At 39.3% G+C, this 22,863-nt stretch overlaps 1 protein-coding gene, 1 long non-coding RNA gene and 2 other non-coding genes across 4 annotated transcripts; 2 read left to right on the top strand and 2 right to left on the bottom strand.

Annotated features, from left to right (window-relative positions):
* Window positions 1-694: 694 nt before the first annotated feature.
* On the bottom strand, window positions 695-2,011 carry LOC145442384 (uncharacterized). The gene is made up of 2 exons (XR_013916051.1): window positions 1,596-2,011; window positions 695-1,526 (listed from the first exon to the last, which is right to left on the bottom strand). It is a non-coding gene; the product is annotated as an uncharacterized LOC145442384 (long non-coding RNA).
* A 1,659-nt stretch (window positions 2,012-3,670) lies between these two features.
* LOC145443184 (cytochrome P450 3A5-like) lies at window positions 3,671-22,621 on the bottom strand. Its single transcript, XM_080321174.1, has 13 exons — window positions 22,468-22,621; window positions 18,752-18,857; window positions 18,105-18,157; window positions 17,944-18,040; window positions 15,465-15,679; window positions 11,051-11,205; window positions 10,857-10,987; window positions 9,716-9,794; window positions 8,794-8,954; window positions 8,311-8,399; window positions 6,254-6,391; window positions 6,039-6,195; window positions 3,671-4,417 (listed from the first exon to the last, which is right to left on the bottom strand). The coding sequence occupies exons 1-13, from the start codon at window positions 22,536-22,538 to the stop codon at window positions 4,319-4,321; spliced, it is 1,551 nt and encodes a 516-aa protein (XP_080177300.1). The 5' UTR covers window positions 22,539-22,621; the 3' UTR covers window positions 3,671-4,318.
* Window positions 11,387-11,468, top strand: Trnal-aag (transfer RNA leucine (anticodon AAG)). The gene has a single exon. It is a non-coding gene; the product is annotated as a tRNA-Leu (tRNA).
* Window positions 13,640-13,721, top strand: Trnal-aag (transfer RNA leucine (anticodon AAG)). Its single transcript has one exon. It is a non-coding gene; the product is annotated as a tRNA-Leu (tRNA).
* Window positions 22,622-22,863: the final 242 nt, after the last annotated feature.

Genomic DNA, 22,863 nt, shown 5'->3' with positions numbered 1-22,863 from the left:
TTAGCCTTTCTCCAAACAGTTCTTTTCCCTATGGGACGAGTGCCGCCTATTCCCATAGGGGTTCCTTCTGTCGCCAAGGAAACCAATCCAAAGGTTGGAACCTTGACGTGGTGTGTTGACTTTTTACACTAATACCGACCGGCAGCGTCTCTCAATACAAATCACTTGTAAATTAAATGATCTTTATTGAAAACTGAATATAGACTCTTGAAGGTACAGAGCTCAAACATACAAGATACAATAAAATCATATTGAAATAAACCCCAATATTTTCGGCTGACACTCATCGGGGATAATTGCTAGCAACAACAACTCTCTACTAGTTGCTGACGATCATGCCTGATGAGTGTCAGCTGAAAATATTCGGGTTTATTTTAATTTAAATGAAGATTGTCCTGGACAGTTGAACAATCATCATCTGAATCACATGGAGTACTTTGTCTGTTTGAATATTTTCTGTAGTACCTTGTTTTCAGATCATATTTTCTGCAGACTGTGGATGCCGTAGAATAGTTCCATACTGAGAACAGATATACCAATGGTATCAAATTAGCATATTCGTCAATGTTGCTCAAAAGCGTCATAAAAAAAATCGGTTACAAACTTACAACTTCACACTGTGGAGCTCTGTACACCAACACAAAGTCTCATTCCCAACCTATACATTGGATACGCCAAATTTCAAAAAGTAACAGACATTAGCAATTGCATATATATATTCAAAAATTGCTAAAGAGTAGAAAATTTCAAATCACAATTCTGAATCAGTTAGGCTGAACTTTTCTATCCATGAAATGCAGCTGAGTCAATAATCAGACTGCTTGAAAGAAAAATCCTGAAAAATAGTTTCACAGTAACATAATATGAATTGATCACCCATAATTCATTCAATTTATAATGTAGGCTACCTCAAGATTGGTACAATTTCATCATCATCATTGATTGATTAACAATTTTATCAGTTCAATACACCACAAAAAATGCGATAAAATGAAAAGACAGGAAGATGTCGAAGCGACTAGGAGTAGTCTACGGAATCTGATACCCACCTTGGCCTAGGCGATGTCAAGAGGAGGCATGCACACTGAATGAAAATAAAGAAGATAGTATAGAAAAAGAAAGCGACAAGGAATAGGGCGGCATGTCATGGAAAGCGAGATCGATAGGTCAGTCGTGGTCCGGTAATTTTGAGGATGGACTGTATTTATTTAGTAGTAATTGCTTGTATTTCGCCTTGAATGTGGACATGCTTGTCGACTGTCGGATGGCCGGCGGGATACTGTTCCACACATCAGGTCCGGCATATTTGATAGAGCGATGATCTTTTCGGTCGATCATATGATATCTGGACGACGTGGATGCGCGTGTGTTGTACTTGTGCGCTTTTGATTCCAAGGTAAAGAAGTCATGGAAATATTCGGGGCAACGACCGCAGTGGAACTGATACATAAACTTGGCGATTTCTTCATCATATCCTCATTCTTCGAAAAACAAGTTACCATTTCTCTTACTGAAGCTCCAGACGTCTGCATAAAATATAAGGGTATATGTGAATCATGTTTAAAACTGCAATCACTCGATATATGATTACTTACCCCTGTGTGATTTACTAAATTTTTGTTATGAGAGGACAACATCCTTGATTTCTATGTGTTGGAGTTTCTCTGGAAGTTGCTCCCGAACTGCAGGTCATTTTTCTACCTCCTTCGGCAAATTCGAGTATCAGGTTCACTGGGATCATTAGGCAGCTTCTAATGGATAAGATATTCATTGATAAGATATTCATGATGCCTTCTCTCATCTGCTTCCGGCACTAAATCAGGTCAACGAATCCTGAAGAATGATCTTTTTTGTTATTTACTAGCCCGTTTATAGAGTAACTACAGCCTTAAATCGCGCAATGAGTCGCCATATTCCGTACACTAACTGTTCAACTGCACCTGTTATGAGAACGGACCTGCATGGCGAATAACTAAATCGCGAGAAAATCGTCTAACAGCAGAATAAAATGCCATTCCACAAGCGCTGCAGCCGATATTATTTACCTTAGCGACGGGCGTTTTCCCTAATCACTCAAGCGTAGCCAGCCTAAACGGAGAACAATGGGTCGTCACTCCATCCTACATCCTCAATAGTTACACTATAGCAGGGCCGGCCAACCTTTTTAGCCAAAGGGCCATATTCGATTGACGAAATATTGCGCGGGCCACTCACCGCGCGAAGCGCGAAAAATTTTTGAAGTTCATTGGTCAATAATATTGCCACTTGACTATATTGTGGGCCTGCCGCTGGGCTAAGTTTGCGAGGAGTGGGCTATTCGGCGCATGGACATATCGATATTGAAAGCTGCGACCAACATGCGTCAATCTTTCCGTGCCTAGGTTCCATAGTCAACGATCTTACTGCGAGCGCAAACGCAAAGTCGCATATGTTGAACGACACTTTTACCCGTAATCGCGAATATAGTTAGACTCAATCTGATACATCAGGCATTTTTCCATTTTCACAAAAAGGGCAACAATATTAAAAACAAGGAATCGAGTGACAACATGTTGCGCTAAGCTTGCAGAAATTTTTTACTTTTGATAAATCTATCGCAAATTATTCTGTAGTGTACGAAGATATACCAATATGTGACTGGCTGATGGATCTGTCAATGCGTCGGAACTGATATTTTAGTCATCACATCTCAAGTGTTGCGGCCAAACTAATAAAATTTTTGGTTGGCCTTGCAAGTTCACAATCCGTGCAATCCATTTTTGATATTAGAAATTTCGGAAATTACCTCGCGGGCCACTCAAAACCTTCTCGCGGGCCACATGTGGCCCGCGGGCCACGGGTTGGCCGGCCCTGCACTATAGAAATTAAACATGGAACGGCAACGACCGATTTTGCAGCTTCGTTCCGCTTCGCAGAGGCTGGAGTGAGAATTGTTTTGCGTAAGCGACTGTAGGATTTCTTGCAATCCAAAAGCTATCTTCCCGAGCCCAGAAATTATTGAATCTGGTCTTGATCGAAAGCCACTGTTGCACCGATTCCGAAAATATAAATTTAAATAATGATCAGGCACTGATCCACCTAGAATCCGTCCTTCAAGTCTGAAATATCGGCATTGTTCAGAACAATCGGGTAACCGCAACACAATGACCATAACAATGACCCATTGCGACTCTCCGATTGTTCGAACAATGCCGATATTTCGACTTGGAGGACGGATTCTAGGTGGATCAGTGCCTGATCATTATTTTAATTTATATTTTCGGAATCGGTGCAACAGTGGCTTTCGATCAAGACCATATTCAATAATTTCTGTGCTCGGGAAGATAGCTTTTGGATTGCCAGAAATCCCTCAGTCGCTTACGCAAAACCACTCTCCACTCCAGCCTCGGCGGAGCGGAACGAAGCTGCAAAATCGGTCGTTGCCGTTCCATGTTTAATTTCTATAGTTACACGCTTGCCAGGCTCTAAAACGGGTGCTGAGCGCCATCTGTCGATTTACAATTTTGCCTCATAAAAGATCAGCGCTATACTGTTCGTAAGCGTACGATTCTAGAAACTATTTTGTCTGCTCGACTCTTACGTCTCCTGCGATTACCTTCATCTGATAAGACGCCCATAAGTTATAGCTGAAGCTGATCCTCAGGCATAATAGTAGCAAGTATAGAACACATTTTGGGAAAGGTATATATTTCATCCGATATTCAAGCGCTTGATAGAACATTGAAAATAATTAACTTGCCGTATCAATTACCTAAAGGGATCCTAGCTAGACAACCACCATTCCACCCACCCCATCCCACAAGCGAAATTGGACTCATTCAGCCACCGAAGTATCCTTTGCTAAAACAGTGCGCATTTTCGGGTCTTTCATATGTCAAGACCGTGTACATTATGTAGGCCTGCATGTTCAAGTAAAGATTAGTATTACGTAAGCATGGTGTTTTGGTACAACGAACTGTTCAAAAGTAAAATGAACTCAAAACTATCTTGACGTCGGATATTTATTGCAGCCTATCACGACGGAGATCATGCAGCATATGAATGCTTTGTTTGTGTAAAACTTCCTTGAGTTCCGTAAACACGGATTCTCCAAGCACCCAACATGCATTTATACTTATAGGTTCCACCACGCATTGTCAGCAGCATGGAAAAACGTTAGCATAAATTGTGTTTTGACTGACCATTAACGCGTAGCCTTATCACTTTTGACAATAAGTGGCCCGGAAGTCTTCGGTTGAGAAGATTTGTAGTATAGCCCGCACCATGCCAAATCGGTACGTTGTTAGTAATTGAACAAATACATTGAAAATATTCGTTATCAAACAGCGTCTGCTAGTCTTTTCCGAGCAATTACGCGCAGGTCGTAGTCAACAGCGGATCTTGTGCTAACCGCAAATCGTAGCTTCAACGGAGGCTTCTAAAGACAAGAATGCAGAGATGTACCACGTGAATACACCCAATGAACACGGGTACTATAACATAATAAAATACAGTTAGTTGGGGGAACGCTGTTGCGTACAAAATCCATTCACAATGATAGTGCATACTGAGCCCTATTACAGACAGAAGGGGCCAGTAACGAAGTACTTCTTATTATTATGAGTAGTTAAGTAGTTTAAGACCCTTCACTTGTACATAGTAGTTTTTTTCAGTACAACAATAGCTTTATTTTTACACTTTAGATATCGTAGAAAAAGTTTGAGGATATGTTTACACATCTTATATGTGAAAATATGGTTGGTGGTACTGGTACTGGTACTGGTACTGGTGGATAGCAAAACTAAGCTAGATGCGACACTGGTACAACCAAAAGTGTCAGAAGTAAGCAGATTTGCAACTTGATTTGAAATAACACTGCAAATCCCTACTCCATGATAAGTAGAAGTAACGAATTACAAGACACGGCATCACTACTTGAAATGAAAGTACAGAAAAAGAATGCTCTGACAAGTAGCCTACTCAGTAAGTAGTTTGAAAAGTAGATTTGGATGAAGGCTCGCAGACTTTCGGACTTTGGAAATTACGAGATCTATCTTCGCGACGTACACAAAATGACTGATGACTCAAGTAATAGGTTGTTGCTGCTCTTGTTGTTATTGTTATTTGTTGTTCTCGTTGTTGTTGTTGTTGTTGTTGTTGTTGTTGTTATTGCTGTTGTTGTTTGATATTCATGGTGTTTCGCCTACATTGTTCATTTTACACCAGGCCGATGTACATCAGAATATATTCTTCATTATGTTTCCGTATTACCAACATGCAGCACGGCCCACTTCTAGGATTTTTTAAGACACCGCTTACACCGCGGATCACGTGGCTAGGAGCCCAGATAAACTTCCGACATTTAGGTAGTCGGCCTCATTCGGTCTCGTACCCGCAACCCATTGGTGTCGCAGCTGTAGAACGTACCACCATATACTTAGCGTGATGCAGGGACTATTTCACGAAGTTTCCGTGACAATTTCACCCATAAACATGATGCAAACTTATCTCAAAACTACTTAAATAGTGCTCTTAAAATCCGAAGTGTCAGAAATAAGTAGTTTTACCTTTTAAATGTTCAAGAAGACGTGAAAGTTGCCTAAAATCACAAACACTTCAGTAAATAGTGCAAGGAAGTAAAACCTACTTGAGTACAGGACAAGTAGAATTTATTTCGTTACTGAGATTCACTGGGTATAATCGAATCCGACATCGTGTTAATCATGAGATTTTACTATGCCTCCGTATGACACTATTTGGATCTTAGCATTTAAAGATTAATCTTTTCGAATCAAGTGGTGTCGTACATCATATTCATATACCAAAGTCAAAAGTTCAGAGACTACCTCGATGACGGTTCGATTGAGTTCATATAACTTATTGTTACTATATTAAGATACCAATTCGCTTGTGATGAAAAGTTTTTGTGCGGTACCGGTCAACTTAACGAACGCCTGCGGCATCACATCACAACTTGAAAACATGAGCTTCAAACTGTCAACATGCTTGTGTAATTCACAAATCGGAGGCTATATAAAGTACTATAATATAAAGTATACCGGAGTGTTGGGGGCTGGAGCAAACGAGAAGTGTTGCAGTATCTTGGCCATGGTCATTTTGATCTCGAACAGAGCAAACCGCATCCCGATACAGTTTCGCGGTCCGCCACCAAACGGCTGATAAACCATCGGGTCTATCTTGTCCATGTCAATCATTCTAAATAATGGGCATTGACGGCATAACTGCGCAGCGGCAGTGCATCAGTTATCTGCACCTGTCAGGGTTGAATTCTGATGGCTTGTCCCAATGGTCCGGGTCGTTCGAAAGTGCGAAAGTTGGGATGTTAATTTGGAAACCTTTTGGTATTTTAAATCCGTTGATCGTGGTTTCCTTGTTGCATATCCGCGCGTTCCTGGTGACGTAAATATTGGTGAATTGACGGCCATGAAAATATGACAGTCCGAAGCCAATATATGCGCCTTTGGAGTGCAAGAGGTTCCCCAAAACAAAGATAACTTTATGAGGCTACCGATATCAACTGACATAACAGTTGCGTCAATAGTAATAAAACGGCAAACCATCATAAATATATGATAGGCATTTGATATTGTGGGAACATGCCTAACTTGATTCTGGACTCTGTTTAGAAATGTTAAATATTGCAGTCTGGCGATGCATGTGCGTGCAACTCCATAATGAATATTGTCAAGGGTAATTACTTCGATGATATGAAAAATATAGTAACGATGATGCATTCACCAAAAACACAGCCAATTTTACTGAAGATCCAGGGTTATCTTCGAGATATTATTGGCTAGTCCAGATTACACAAATAGACTACAAACATGTCTGTTTTAAGGATTTTCATTTCAGGTGCATGCCCTGATAGGATACACCGGGATTAAAACGAAACGAACCAGCCATGATAGCTCTATAATTTCTAATTTGGATTGCGCCGGTAGAATTGTGAATGCGTACCAATACACATTAAAGTTTAAATTGAGCATGGTATTTCGAAACGGTGCAACAAACTAATAATTGGAATAACCCAAAGATGGTCAAAGTAGTCGCGAACGCTACTCAAGTAGAAGTAGAAGTAGCCACGCAAAAATCTACTCGAGTACAAGTAGAAGTAGTACTTTTAAAAGCATCCTAAACCTACTTGAAGTATAAGTAGAATTGGCTGCTTTTATATCAACTGAAGTAAGTAAGTAGTTGTGAAAACGGTCATATTTCGTTCACATGAACGGTCAAAAGCTGCAAATTGAGCTGTGCGGAAGGTGTACAGGACTTGATTCACATTGATTCATCCCAGGAGGTATCAATTTTCGTAAGCATGTGCATTCGTCCGCATCATGGGATGCAAATGATCGTATTGAAATGGAAAGGCGATACAAAATCTTTGTTTACTCGAACACCCGATTGTAGAAAATATCAGAACATGGCTTCCTCCCCCATATTAAAAGGCCAATAGTTTAGTCGAAGAACACTACGGAGAAGTTGTATTGGATACCGTGTTAACACTTTGCGGGATTGGTATACCCTAGTAAAAAATATGACGGATCATAAAAATGCCATATTGTGTAGCTTTATTTTCGTAAAATAGCAGCATTACTACGCTCTTATACTTCAACATGTATGTTCTCCAGACAGAAGAATTGAAACTAACTCTAACTTAAAGTACAATACTGGGAATTGGAAGAGATATACAAAAACTGCTTTTAAAAAGTGAAATTTATTTCATGTCATTTGTCCAGAAACAAGGGTGGTTTATTAAAACTGGTCCAACGCTCAAAAAGTCAGGGTTCACTTTTCCAAACTAGGACACGCCATGGGCTGCTAGATTACGATATGGTAGGCAAGTGTTAGATTGTGAAACGATAGTTTCAAACGTTATGATGGGTCATATTTACTGTGATGAAATATTTCATATGGGCGACAATGCGGTGCGAACGAAACCACACAACCCGCTACCTAAATTATTATCACATATACTTTCTTAAAACATATTTCGCAGTCCATAGCTACTGTGTTCGAATCGCGACGAAATTTCTGGGCTTTGCTTCACCTTTATGAAAATTAAGTTATGGTACTCCGTGAAAACAGCCCCGAAATTCCTCCCGCTATCTTTCTGATTGGAGGATTGAGCTACTTCTACTCGACAAACTGAAAATAGCGGAAAGTAAGTAATTAGATCATAAAAGATTACGAACTAGAAGTAGAAGTAGCGGGAAATTAGATATACTCGAGTAAGTACCGCAAGTAGTGGTAAACTATTTGAGTACTTCGAAAAAGTTGAAGTACATCGTTACTAACCACCTGTGGAATTACCTGATTATCGGATTGTAAAGACGAAGATTTTCGTTTATGCACAACTCCAGGTATTTCAATTTCTTCACGCCGTCATAATTTAAGAGCCCCTGAATAAAATAAGCATGATCTAAATATGCGAAATGGGGGGATTTGATTCCGGTGACATATAGCCTAGTGGGACTGCCAATGGGTCTATAGTACTTGATTATGAACTAGTTGTTCCGCACTCTCTTAATCTAAGCGAAGTAACGGTGGAAACAGTATAAAATCGTAACCACTTGGATAAGTAGTGCAAGGAGACAAAACCACATGGGAGTATACTTGGAATACGAAGGACTGCGTTATTAACCATACCTCTACAAAGAATAGAAATATAGAATGAGCAATGTGACAGAAGGTCGCGTTCCGACTGATGTAAGTTCGTGCAAGCATGAATTCATCCATACTCGGCTAGTATCATTACTACGGCGGGTCTATTGTTGTTCGTTATAAAAAGCTCACCCCATTTGCAATGTATTCGTCGATTTCCTTCTGGGCTTTCTCTTGCGCAGCCGGATAAAAGGCGAAATTGTAGGCGAGAAAGCTCAGGCTATTCCCCGTGTTCTCGTAGCCGGCGATTATCATGACGATTGCGTTGCCGATAATCTCCGTCCGCGTCAGGCCTAAACAGTAGTAATGGGAGAGATAGGATGTCGGTGCATCGCGTTCATTTTTGCAGCCGTTGCTTGCAATGCATAAAGGTGACAACGCGACCCGGGCCGTTACCTGGATCGCGCACAAGGTGAAAGTTAAAACTAAAAACAACAAACATAACAACTAAACTCAGATTTGAAACCTACATATTTGTAGATAATGTATAGAAATATGGACATTTCTTTCTGATCTAAGAATAAATATTGTTTACATGACTCTGGCGAGCAAAGGAACTTTTCCTAATTATGGTTAAGCAAAACAAACTTAGCGACGAAGCGAATTAATTGCTGGTAAATTCTCACTGTCCGCTAATGCACGCATATTCGTCATTCTTGCGACTGCATAAAATTAGGGTAGTGTGGAGGTAGCCGTAACTGTGGTATCACTCAGTACGAAACGATATATTCTTGTACATTACTTTTTGAATGCTTCAATTGTGCGGATTTGCAACATGACTCCACATTTGGAGTAAAACTAGTTTGACCTAGGGTTGCCATACGTCCGTAATTTCCCGAACATGTCAAGAATTTCACTGTTCAAACTGCGTCCGGGAGGAATTTCTAAAATATGCCTGAATGTCCGGAATTTCGAAGGCTGGACGTAGGTCACAGAGTCACAGTCATATGGTAACCCTAGTTTAACCTATGGGAAATGGGACATCAAATGCATGAAACCAGTGTGAATCAACTTCGCATTGGACTTATAGCAATAAAAAGTAACTTCCTATCACCTTTTTCCACACCTGGTCTTGCATCTTCATGTGAAATCTCCGCATCTATCATCAACTTCATTAAATCGACCCGATCATTCTGAATTTATCAGCACCGTACATTACATCAATTTTGTCAATGCACAAGTTGAATAATATAGTTTAAAATACTACATTAGACGATGGAATGCATTCATGTGAAGATTTGCTACAAGATCATAATTAAATCATAATTCAGCAGCATAGCTCGTGGATTATTGAAACAATTGTAGATCCGCGGTTATAAAACTTTTCCTTTTCACAATATACAGAGGAAAGTTTGAGAGGAGATGTATGCTCAATGAAAGGCGCTGCTGGATAACGGGATAAAAACTATATAAAAGTAATTATTTGTGATATTTCAACAAATGACTATACTGGTGATGAGCAAAATCGAACGATCGAGAGTTGGGCTTCGGATCGAGTATTTGAGTGTCGCTGATTATGGCGTCTGAGGAGCATGTGTGATGTGGAAAGTTCACATAGTACCTTTTACGTCACAACGAAGAAAATGATGCTAGCTCGACACCGAAGATAATGTGGCATTTTTCCGACCTTTAACTATATCAATGCACTTGGTGACAATGCTGCGGTTTGATCAAGACTTCACAGAAAGGTTTTGTAATACATGTTTATGATGCTGTGATACGACCGATTGGGTCTCCAAGGCTTCTACGCCGGGAAAAAAGCATAGAAACTATATTTGTCGTTGAAAACATATCTCTTGGTGGTAAGGACCGTATAATTTCAGCACTCTAATAAGTCTTCTATCACTAATCGACTTGATTCATTACGATTAATACTCGATTTACATTCAAGTACTGAAATCATTGTGCCAATGCCTAATGATTACATGCGAATGGCCCTTACGAAGTTTAAAGAGCGGCAAAGCGTTTGCGGCTACAAATTGAGTATGCCAATACCGAATCAAATCTATGGCAAATGATCACATGCTATATCAACACGCTTTCGATATACGTAGATTATGCAAACATTAACTTAATCAGTTACGCAGTACACTTGAAACCTGCGTGACTGTATAATTGAGTAGAGATACCTAACATTACAACCGCTGCTAGATTGTTACTTATTGTTACTGAATAAATTTGACAATGTTCGAAACCTTCGAGGGTTGGTCTTCTTTCCGTCTCGCTACCAACATTTCCGTCAAAGACTTGAAGTAGGCCAACGAGCCTTTTCCAAAAATTGGCACTTCCAATTTGCCGATAAGATTTTCGACCGAAGGAAATATTGCTGCAAAACGAGTCCATACATTGATATCGTTATGCTAGAAGCACCTCGCTTGGCGACACCTACCGCATAAAATAAATAGTGGATTCAAAAAGTTTCCCGAAAACAAGTTTTTTGCTTGCTTGCAAATCTGGGGTTCCGACTTTGAGATATCTTGAGAATTGACATCGGTACTGAACGCTGTCGAGCAAATAATGTCTAATGACAGTCTGGAGAAAAGCCTGCAAGAAATTTGATGATATTTATGAACGTAGGCATAAGAGGAGAAAAGGTCGAATATGAATACAAAATCTTTGGAGTATATGCACTAAGCAGTTATGCACAGCATGGTGGTGGCCGTTGTAATCGTAAAGTCAGCGGATAAAAAATTTGTGATAAGTCTATTCACTTGCGCTCTAGCAGGGTAGCGTGGCCGAGTGGTCTAAGGCGCTGGTTTAAGGCACCAGTCATTTCGATGGCGTGGGTTCGAAACCCACCGCTGCCACATTTTTAATCGTTTGTTGATGGCAGTGTAATTTCATGGTGGCCTTAGCATTCGTGCAGTCCGCCGATAAAAACTATGTGATAAATAGGGCGATTTTTTACCTACAAACCGAAGATTTGGACCTGAGAAATCAAAATTATGACATTATTTGACCTTAAAAAACCTAATTTTGACCAAATTTTGACTTAACGTATGCAAATTAGGTGTTTTCCCATATAATGATAGAATTAACTCAAAAATTGACAAATTTTTACATGAACAAACTTTATTTTACCGAAATCTGGCCCTATGAACAATTCCAGTAGTTATTATATCACGTAAAATGGCAAAAATAATTAAAATTTGTTGTAGTACAGCGAAGGATGCTTTCCTACATTCTCGGGTGGAAAGTGTCTGTCCTTACTAATTAGAGTCTGGAGAATGGAGAAAGAACGTTCAACAGCAGCTGTTGTTGGCTAACAACACTGAAGTTGTGCGTACACTGCTGGTGACCCACCGTGTTGCTTCATTTTGACAATTATGTCTACATCACAATTTTACATCATGAGTTTCTTGATATCAGAACCATGCAATGCCCACGCAGTCTTGATTCAGTTAGGATATTGCGTTACGTTGAGCATGACACAATGTCAACCTATTTGTTTCATTTCAATGTTTATGATTCGCAATGAGCAAACAATAGAGGTGGTCAGTAACGAAGTACTTCTACTTTTTCGAAGTATTCAAGTAGTTTCCAACTACTTCTGGTACTTACTCAAGTGAATCTTATTTTATATACTTCTACTTCGTAATATTTTGCGAACTACTTACTTACTTTTCGCTATTTTCAGTTCGTCAAGTAGAAGTAGTTTAATCCCCCAATAAGAAAGATAGCCTAAGGAATTTCGAGGTACCAAAATTTATTTTTTCATAAAAGTCAGGTAATACTCAGATTTTTCGTTGCGCTTCGCGCATATTAGATATGGAGTGACAAATATGTTTACGAAAGTATCGCTGATATAATTTAGGTAACGGATTGCGTCGTTCTGTTCACACCGCATTGTCTCCTATATCAAATATTTCATCACAGTAAGTATGGCATACCGTTTTAAACATATAGCTAGAAGTCCATGACGTGTCCTAATCTGGAAAAGGGGACTTTGACTATTTTTAACATTAGACTTGTTTTAGCAGACCAGCGTTGAAAATTTCTGGACAAAATACATGAAATATATTTTCCGCTTTAGTGTTTGTATTTTAGTAGTATTTGTATTGTTCTTTTAATTACGAGTATTATGCATACAGGTATAATTATAGTTTCAGTTCTTTTGTATGGAGAACATACATGTTGAAGTATAAAAGCAAGTGTAGTAATGCCATATATTTTCCGAAAATAAAGCTATACACTATATGGCATTTTTACGTTCCGCCATATTTTTAATTAACGTATAATAATCGCGCAAAGTGTTAAAGCCGCATACGAGAAAACTTCTCCATATTGCTCTTCGACTGACAAAATGGAGGAAGGCGCCATGCCGATATTCTTTAATACGGGGTGTTCGAGTAGGCCTAAACAAAGGATTAGTATCGCATTTCCATATCAATACTGTCATTTACATCCCATGATGTGGACGACTGCTTAGTGTTTATTCAGTCAAAAATTGACACCTCCTAGGATGCATCAATATGAATCAAAGTTCTCTATACCTTCCGGATATCTCTATTTGCAGCTTTTGACTGCTCATGCGAACGAATTATACGACCGTTTTCATAATAACTTACTTACTTGAGTAGATTTAAAGTCAGTCAATTCTACTTCTATTTCAAGTAGTTTTGGGTTGCTTATGAAAGAAGTACTTTTACTCGTACTTGAGTAGATTTTTTCGTCGCTACTTCTACTTCTACTTGAGTAGCTTTCTTGACTACTTTGACCACCTCTGGCAAACAATGGGTCGTCTACAACGGTAGGACTGTAAAGTAGCCCATAAGCTGTAAAATGACAAATGAGAAGTTCACCGGCAGTGCAAAATCTACGATACAAACGAAATGCAGGTTGCAAAAAAATTTTTGACTTTGTAAACAATTTTGACTCTTATTGACCTAACGCAACAATTTTGAAAAAATTTTGACTTTTTTTGACATGTAAAAAAAAATCGCCCTATTGATATGACTTTTCGTGTTCTCGTTGACATGGTAGCGTGGCCGAGTGGTCTAAGGCGCTGGTTTAAGGCACCAGTCATTTCGATGGCGTGGGTTCGAATCCCACCGCTGCCACATTTTGAATCGTTTGTTGATGGCAACTTAATTTCGTTTGGATGGCGCTACTTATGATTCTGAAGTACCATCAAAATCACGCACTTCAAAGTTATCGGTAATTACGTTAATTAAAAATCGAAATATTAGGTTCTCGTTTTCAGCATATGCCATATGGATGTATATTTTCGGCTTTTCGTACCTATTCATTTCCTCATTGTTTACTCCACGTCAGAATGAATATTATCGAAATCAGGAGCATTTACAATAGGGTTGTCCAAAATTTAGAAAATCTTAAAAATACTCCGTGATTGTGTCCCATTCTATAGATTATTGATTAAAAAAACAATGAGCCTGAAGGCAGCTCACAGGAAAGCCGTTAAGATTTCGGGCAAAGCGTTTGAAAGCAGCTGCCCGAGAATTGGCGTGCCACCGACCATAGAACGACGAGAAGACTAATAAGCAAATAGCCACGGCTCTTGATTGGCTAATCGGCTATGCTTCAATGATCACGACAGCAGCAGAGCTTGCTGATTAAGTGTTCAAGGAGTCTGCAATCGGCGGGGATTCTAAATGCGCATTGTTGGTAGGTTGGCAGATTATGATTCAAGATTAATTCAGGACATTTTGAGGTACGAATTACATGATGAACAAACAACAGCTGCTTCACAAAAACTGCTACAGAATGACTGCTTTATTGTGAAGGAAACGGCTGTAGCCTACATGCCGTGTTTTCATCGAAAGAAAGCAAAGGCGCTTATGCAAGTGTTGAACGAATTCCCCGTTTCAGAAGGGATCCAACATCAGTGAATACAAGTATAAAACTCGTAACAATGACACTATACTTTGTGTGATCTTATTGGGCTCAAGCTGTGGTAGGTGACGTTTTGAATGCTATAGGGATCGGCGTAATCAACGGGTTCTACTCGATCCCAAGAGCATTCAAAACTTCAACTATATACTGCAGCTTGGGTCCAATAAGATCTCACAAAGAATAGTGTCATCATAGTGTCCTATATGGTGTCGACACAGGCAAATCTCACGCCTCAGTGAAATTGTATCACGTCACAATTTCCATTTGGCTTCAGGCAATTTGACGGTCATTTTTGACTGGCTTGCCGAGCATTAAATTTGGTAAAACGGGTATCAATCGAAAGCTGACTCTGCACTGATTACGAAAATATAAATTTTATTCCGCTCGGGGTCCTGGAACTCCCACAATCAGCCTCGAATTTTCATTGTTATGGAGATTGGCATTGGGACGCAGCAATATTTTATTCTATTATATTCTCGGCAAGCCGGTCAAAAATGACCGTCGAATTGCCTGTAGCCAAATGGAAATTGTGACGTGATACAATTTCACTGAGGCGTGAGATTTGCCTGTGTCGACACCATATAGGACACTATGGTGTCATAGTCAAGCTTTCTATTTGTATTCACTGATGATGGATCCCTTCTGAAACGGGGAATTCATTCACCACTTGCATAAGCGTCTTTGCTGGCCCTCGATGAAAACACGGCATGAAGGATACAGCCGTTTCCTTCACAATAAAGCAGCCATGCTGTAAAAGTTTTTGTGAAGCAGCTGTTGTTTGTTCATCATGCATTTCGTACCTTAACATGTCCTGAACCCTAACATTAATTGGATATTGCTCTTGTTTGTAGAAAACTCACTGGACTTATTTCAAACTGGAAAAGCGGTTAAAATGCGATATTTCTGTTTCCAAAGAGCCTAAGGAATCACTAATACGCATTCAAACTCACCCCTTGGAATTAAACACTCCTCCCTTCACCGCCGTAATTTTCCTACATGCCTTCACAGTGTTGTCAGTGCACCTCTCGATAATCGGCGTCATCCTGCTAAGCTTTGATTTGGAAAATGTTGGACTCAACGTGTTTCTGATTCGTTTCCACTTGGTTCCTTTCGCGAAAGTCACGGCTGTGTTGAGCTCCCGCCCGTTTATTTTTATCAGTCTGCCCTGTCGCCAAAAATACCAGTATTGGAAGAGTTGTTTCGAAGCAGTGTTACAGGTGGTCAGCAACGGGGGAGCACCTATGTCTAATTTCTGCATTTAGGCAGAGGTGGTCAGTAACGAAGTACTTCTACTTTTTGGAAGTACTCAAGTAGTTTTCCTCTACTTCTGGTACTTACTCAAGTAGATTTGATTTCCTCTACTTCTAATTCTACTTCGTAATATTTTGTGATCTACTTACTTACTTTTCGCTATTTTTAGTTTGTCAAGAAGAAGTCGTTTAATCCCCTAATACGAAAGATAGCCTGAGGAATTTCGGGGTTGTTTTCACTGAGTACCAACATTTCATATTCCTAAAAGTCAAGTGAAGCTCTGAAATTTTGTTGCGCTTCGCACAAAGTAGTTTTGGAGTGACAAATATGTTTTCATGAAAGTATCAGTGAATATAATTTAGGTACCGGATTGCTTGGTTCTGCTCACACCGCTTTGTCGCCAATATCAAATATTTCATCACAGTAAATATTGTCAACCATAACGTTTGAAACTACCGTTTCGCAATCCAGCAATTACCTGTCATATCGTAATCTAGCATGACGTATCCTGCTAATCTGGAAAATCCTGCTTTTTTTAACGTTACACTTGTTTTAGAAGATCACCTTTCAAGCTTTATGGACAAAATACATTAAATATATTTTACGCTTTTTAGAAGTGATATTTGTATTTCACTTTAAATTCCAAGTATCATACTTTAAGTTCTATTTACTTTCAGTTCTTTTGTCTGCAGAACATATATGTTGAAGCATAAAAGCAAGTGTAGTAAATGCCTCTATTTTCCGAAAATAAAGCTACACTAAATATAAATTTCACGATCCAAATATTTGTTATTAACGTATACTAATCGCGAAAAGTGTTGAAACCGTATCCGCTACAACTTCTCCGTATTGCTCTTCGCCTAAACTTGGGGCCTTACAATATGGGGTACCGCGCCATGTCATGATATTCTCTAAAACGGGGTCTTCTAGCAAACAAACGTTTAGTATCGCATTTTCAGAGCAATACTATAATATGCCTCCCATGGTGCGAAAGAATGCTTATTATGTCGTATATTGATACCTCCCAGGAAGCATCAATACGAATCTCTGCACTTTCCGCATAGCTCAATTTCCAGCTTTTGACAGTTCATGCGAACGAATTAAGACTGTTTTCAAAACTACTTACTTACTTGAGTAGATTGAAAGTCAGTCAATTCTACTTCTACTTCAAGTAGTTTTAGGTGCTCATGGAAGAAGTACTTATACCCGTATTTGATTAGATTTCTTCGTCGCTACATCTACTTCTACTTGAGTAGCTTTCTTGACTACTTTGACCATCTCTGCATTTAGGTCTACTAAAGTTGGCTCAATCGACTTGGACTAGGTTGATTCTGTTTGTTCAGTACCTCTTTGAATTGATTTCTGAACAGTTTGTGAAGTATTATTAGGTTTCTCAAATTTTGTTTTTGCATGATTGTGTCATTGATATCACCATTGACACGGTAATGCAGCACTGTCTCGGTGGGATCGCACGTATTTGCATATCTATTAGATTTGAGAAGTTTGTGTCATAAGTACGGCTATTCCAAACTGCTCCTTGAATATATACTTACAAAAATACCGTCCATACGCTTAGTTTTCTACTTCTAATTGAACTGTTACCCGGTATACAGATATTGCTACTTTCACTTGTTAAGCCGTATGTGACTACTCTGGGAATCTTTGGCTGCATTTGATATTTTTGTCTTTTCAGGGCGAATGAAAGTTATATCATTTCTCCAGTGCTAAGAAAGGATAAGAAACTATGGTTCTCGGGGTATTTAGGTATTTCAGATGTGCGATACATTGCGTCCCTTTGCCATAAAAATTGCAGAACGACCCATTAGTTTTATACGTGTTTTCTATATTATGATATTTCGCAGACTTTATACATGATTCCCCTGCATTGTTCCTTTAATGGCTATTTATGCAATCCCTTTAACATGTACGAGCAGAGTAGATTGTATTTATCTATATGGCCGTGACTCATGACTCGCGCCCTATACACCTGAGTGCACTTTATAGGCTAATATCACAACAGACCGATCATAAGCAACATGCGTCAATGATAGAATCAGCTGATCTATAAGCAAACACGGAAAGACAACGCAATTGCATAGTTTTACTTAGCAGATCCATGTTCTATCGTCATTAAATTTGCATGTCAGCAAATATAATTCAGGAGTTGGTACAGCCTACCTGACGCTCCGTGAAATTCTTGAATTCCTTGATATATATTTGTCTAATCATATCAGGATCGTGGATTGTGATGCTTGGCGACGTGAAGGAATACAAGCTAATGCAAATATCAAAAATATAAATGAATGCTGCAGTTACGGTATGTAATTCGACCAACTCACCCCCATACTTTACCGTATTTGGCCTTACAAATGTTGTCGTACTCGAATGCGGTCTGTAGAACAGTCTCCATTGAAAGAATGTCCGGTTGAAATAGTATCATCGAATCAGCTTAAGACTTGATATGACTGTATTATTTGTGTCTTAGCATACCAATTGCCGATCGACCAGGACGGGCCACTGGTCATCAGAAAGTAGATTTTGTGTTTAATTGCGTTTCAGGTGAATCTGTAAGGCTACAGTCGATGATGGAACCAAATGCAAACAATAATCAGTTGAATTTCTTTTTCGAGACAATTTGGCATGGTATGATTGCGAAAAATTGAACTTCTCATATTGAACAATTGTCGATAGAGTATGGCGGGCCAGCACTGCCTATTGGAAAGATTCTTTTTATCGTTAATTACTTGTCGGGTGAAAGTGTAAGGTGAAAGACGGTTGCCCATAACTTATAGCTCCGCTAAAAGAAACACGCCGTGTGCGATATTAGCCAGATAAATTGCAGATAAATAAATGAACCCGATGTGATATATCTATACAATATTCGTTTTCGAATTTCGAATAGAAACAAATATCCTCTATTGGTAGATAGATATATTATATGATTACAGCGATCTAGCGATGTCCCAAGTTAATATTATACGCTTACCTGAGGGGAGAGAGCATCTAACAGATTTCCTAACTTAAGCAAAGACGGCTGATCATGCGGAATCCCCATTTTGCGTAGGGTCTGCCATTTCTGGTGGATGTGATATCTGAAATGAGTCACATCGGTGATTGTCCAGTTGAGTCATTGTTTACCAAAATCATTCTGATGTGGACAGTAAACTCGCCTACATATCACTAAAGTTAGATTTCAACTATGTTGAGGTAGTGCAAATGTAAAGTTACGTTGCTTGACCGACGATCCACGAAAAGCCAAAGATGCGTAATAAATCCGATGTCATTACCTACCGGGAGGATTACAAATTTCATTCGTAGTATACAATCGCCATCGACATACATTGACATTTGAAATGTGTTTTGTGACACAGCAAATATTTTGGGTTCTCCGAAGGCCTGTAAATTAGCGTAAGGGTTCGCCAGGTTAGTAAAAGTTCGTAACCAATGGTTTAACATGACCTCGCGCTTGATGGACTGTTCTGGGACTGGCCCTTTAGAACTCGGTGTATTATGGCTAGGGGAGCAAACGACGATATGGGCCACCCGCGCCCTAAATAAGGATAAGTATTTTCGACGTTATAATATCATGTTTTTTCTTGCGCCACACTTTGGCTTGTGACGTAGTTCTTCACGCAAGACCTGCATCTTTTTTCAAGTTTTCATTCTGGCTACGCAGACTCGGTGTCTCAAATTACAACTCCGGCAACTCAACATCACGATGTTTATACCATGTTCTGTGGCCGACATATATTTCGTCACTATACCCAAGTCCTAACATTTAAGTGGAAAGACTGCCTGCACTCCAGGCAAAATTGGCTGAGGGTAATACCATTATAGAAGAAAGACCCAACGCCATCGCCGTTGCATCCAGTATTAGATATTTGATCATGTGACGTCATAAAGGCAATACCACAGAAAGCAGTATTCCTAATTAAGCATTTTAACCTATTTTTGTTCTCATAATTTCGTCACTTCACTAAATCCGGCTACGCGCTATTTCCTGCGTCCGCACCCAGAACCATCATCGTAATATGGTGATAGTATCACCGGGGCCTACGATACTTAGGATACCCCGGTATCACGTTACGATAGAATAGTATGCCCTTGCCAATGAGAGATATAGCTGACTACGATTGTATAATCTATATATTTTAATGCATACAGGCCTACTATGAATGTCATTCACAGATATATTGGGGTCATCAGGGATCGTATAGGGCATATCACGTACCAACAAAATACATGTTAAACAGCAATCTAATCACGTAATTATCGCTACGTTTACGTAGATGCCAGCTGCAAATTCACTGGAAATCGTCCACTGTTTTTGATTTCGACATCGTGACGTAAAAGAAAACCCGCCTGTACTTTCGGTGTGACTTAACATATGACGAAACGGCACATTATCGCACAAACAACCGTGGAAGAAAGATCCGATTGATACTTGTCAATATTTGGTGGTGATTTCACGTTGTGCATTGAACTGGAGGTCATGTATTATCTCATTTCTGACAAAAGTCAACAGATTACGGTGCCGTTAACGATTTACAAAATTCGCACGAATGCCGAAAATAAGCATCGAGGATCGCATATGGAAGTTTTCGATATTTTAAACATGGATCAGCAAGCCCGGCAAACAGCTACATCTATAGAAAATGATGGTCCATAATTTACGCCACAACAGGCTTTGTGGTTTCTTTTTCATTTTGGGACTGCTAATTTCGGGCGAAAATATTGCTCCATGTATAGAATGGTCCCATTACAACCAAACCGCAGGAAATTCCCTTATTTGCCGTCTTTTGTATCTTCATGTTGATAATGGTATTGAAATTGGGGTTTGTAAATAACATACGTTTATAGACTGGCAATCACATACCATTGAATGCTCGAGGATGTTGCAATTTTAAGAGTATGTGTAAGAGGATGTATTATTTGCTAAACTCCTATTTGAAGTTTGTCATCAGTTTCGATGATTTCATCTCGTTTCATCATGCGTGTAGAACTCCTCGTGTCTGATGAATAAAATTCTAATCGGCATGATCTCGTATGACTTTAGGCATTCCACCGGTCGCACGAAAAAGACATAATATCAACAAAAGCAATTAATGCTCAGCTAATCTTGCAAAGCAATGTGCTTTGCTAAAAACTGACCTCTATCTTAACGAAGATATTGTAAGATATTCCTCATAAAAACCCTTCAAAGTCACGACAACAACCATCAATATTAATTAGGCTACAGACTCGAAAGGTAAATGAGTCAGTATAGTGAGTGTGTTGAAAATGTGCGGAGTCAGGTTGATCGTATATATTAGACTATATATGGTACTCAATATATTCCGAAAATGCGATAAGACGAGAGATTGAGATAAGAGATTGAACATGTTCCCTCAATGACCCACCTTTTTGTCATATATATGATTTACAATCAAGCATAATAATATAAATGTACATGTAGACTACATTAGATTATATATCTCTATATAATAAACGTCATGAGGATGTGTAAATGCAATATTTTTGCACTCAATATTATGAACGCTAAAGATATATCCTAAAATGAGTTTTCCTGGATGTTGGGAATTGGGAAGCGGGAATTATTATAATAATATAGAGACCTACAAATGTGGGGATACAATACACCGTGGCAGCATATACCATCTCGTCATCCATGTATTAATGGGACACCTATTGCCATAAGGTAGAAATGGAGCGAAAGAGAGGAAGGAGACTTTTCTCCAGGATTTTTGTCAGATTATGAACTCATGGATATCTAGATATCCCTGTATGAAATTCTTCAAACATATGCTAAATTATATGCATACCGAACCTATAGTCTATTTGTTGTTAGATAATCCCAGGATAAGCTCATATCCGAAAGCCCGAAAACAAATCCTTTGATATAGGACTTAACATTAATTTCGACACGAAGCACGCAAGCAATCGGTATGATATGCAGCACACACAATCATTCTGAGGCCATGTTATTGTTGGGAATACACTATCATTAGTGAACACATAGGTCTATGTTATGCTTAGAACTAAACTGCATGGCAGTACGGCTTATTTTCGAATTATTTTAGAAGGTCAAATCGCGTATTTCACGGATTTCTACATATGTAGTGAAGTGTAAAAATCCCGTAAACGGTACTTTCTGGTACAAAATTTTGCTTTCACACTCATTCCAATAGGCGATAACAAGTCAACATCACTAATTTCCATCGGGATGTATCCAGGGATGTAATTATTTCGTATTCACATAAGGGGGTACATAACGGAACCCACTATGCCCGTGGGATGTATATCCAAAAGAATTGCTGAATTTTACACCTTTCCACTCTTTGGTATAGGTGTCAAAGCAAAATTTGGTACCACGAAGTGCAAAAAGCCTAATATGAACTCATGGTGGAAATCTGGCATAAACACCTATTTACCACCCATATATTTACAATTTTAATGTTAGTGATTGTTTCGGTCAATACTTTACAATGTTGTGTTGTTCACAGCCGTCAACAGGTCAACAGTCATATTGGCTGAGTCTTTCTGGCATTGAACAATAATTTTGACCGAAATATCCCTGGGCGCCCAAACATAAATCACCATATGATGATTCTCACACCAAAACATATGTGCTGCGTAAGCCATATTGTAGATATACACTGAACAGCGAGCATTTATATTAATTAGGTTTTCGTAGCCACTTACCTCGTCAGAGCAACGCAGATCATAAATAACGCAATCGTCCAAGTGAGAGTAGGACAGATAATAAACAACATTGTACGTGATCGTCCCAATCTCAGTAGCAAGACCTTCCCGAGTGGTATGCATGCGGTACATGTTGGCAAGAGTATTTAACAAAAATCTCCTGAGTCATTTATCTGCAGATAAGATATGAAAAAAGGGCTTGACCTATGGCCAGGTATAGATGACGGTTTTCTTTACAGATTCATTCTAAGCTAATGTAGGCTTTCGGATATGTAATTGCTGACCGGCCAGCTGGTTTAATGGCATGGAAGTAAAGAGCAGCAGATATGAGAGAATATGACGTACCGGCCGCCGGGTGCTTCGTGCGATTCTGCACACATCTAGTCCGTTCCAGAG

The sequence above is a fragment of the Botryllus schlosseri genome, chromosome 7 (assembly GCF_051294905.1).
Source record: "Botryllus schlosseri isolate E-star chromosome 7, Bs_hap1, whole genome shotgun sequence".
NCBI lineage: Eukaryota > Metazoa > Chordata > Ascidiacea > Stolidobranchia > Styelidae > Botryllus > Botryllus schlosseri.
Note: the sequence above shows the minus strand (reverse complement) of the source record. Positions and strands in the feature narration are given on the sequence as shown.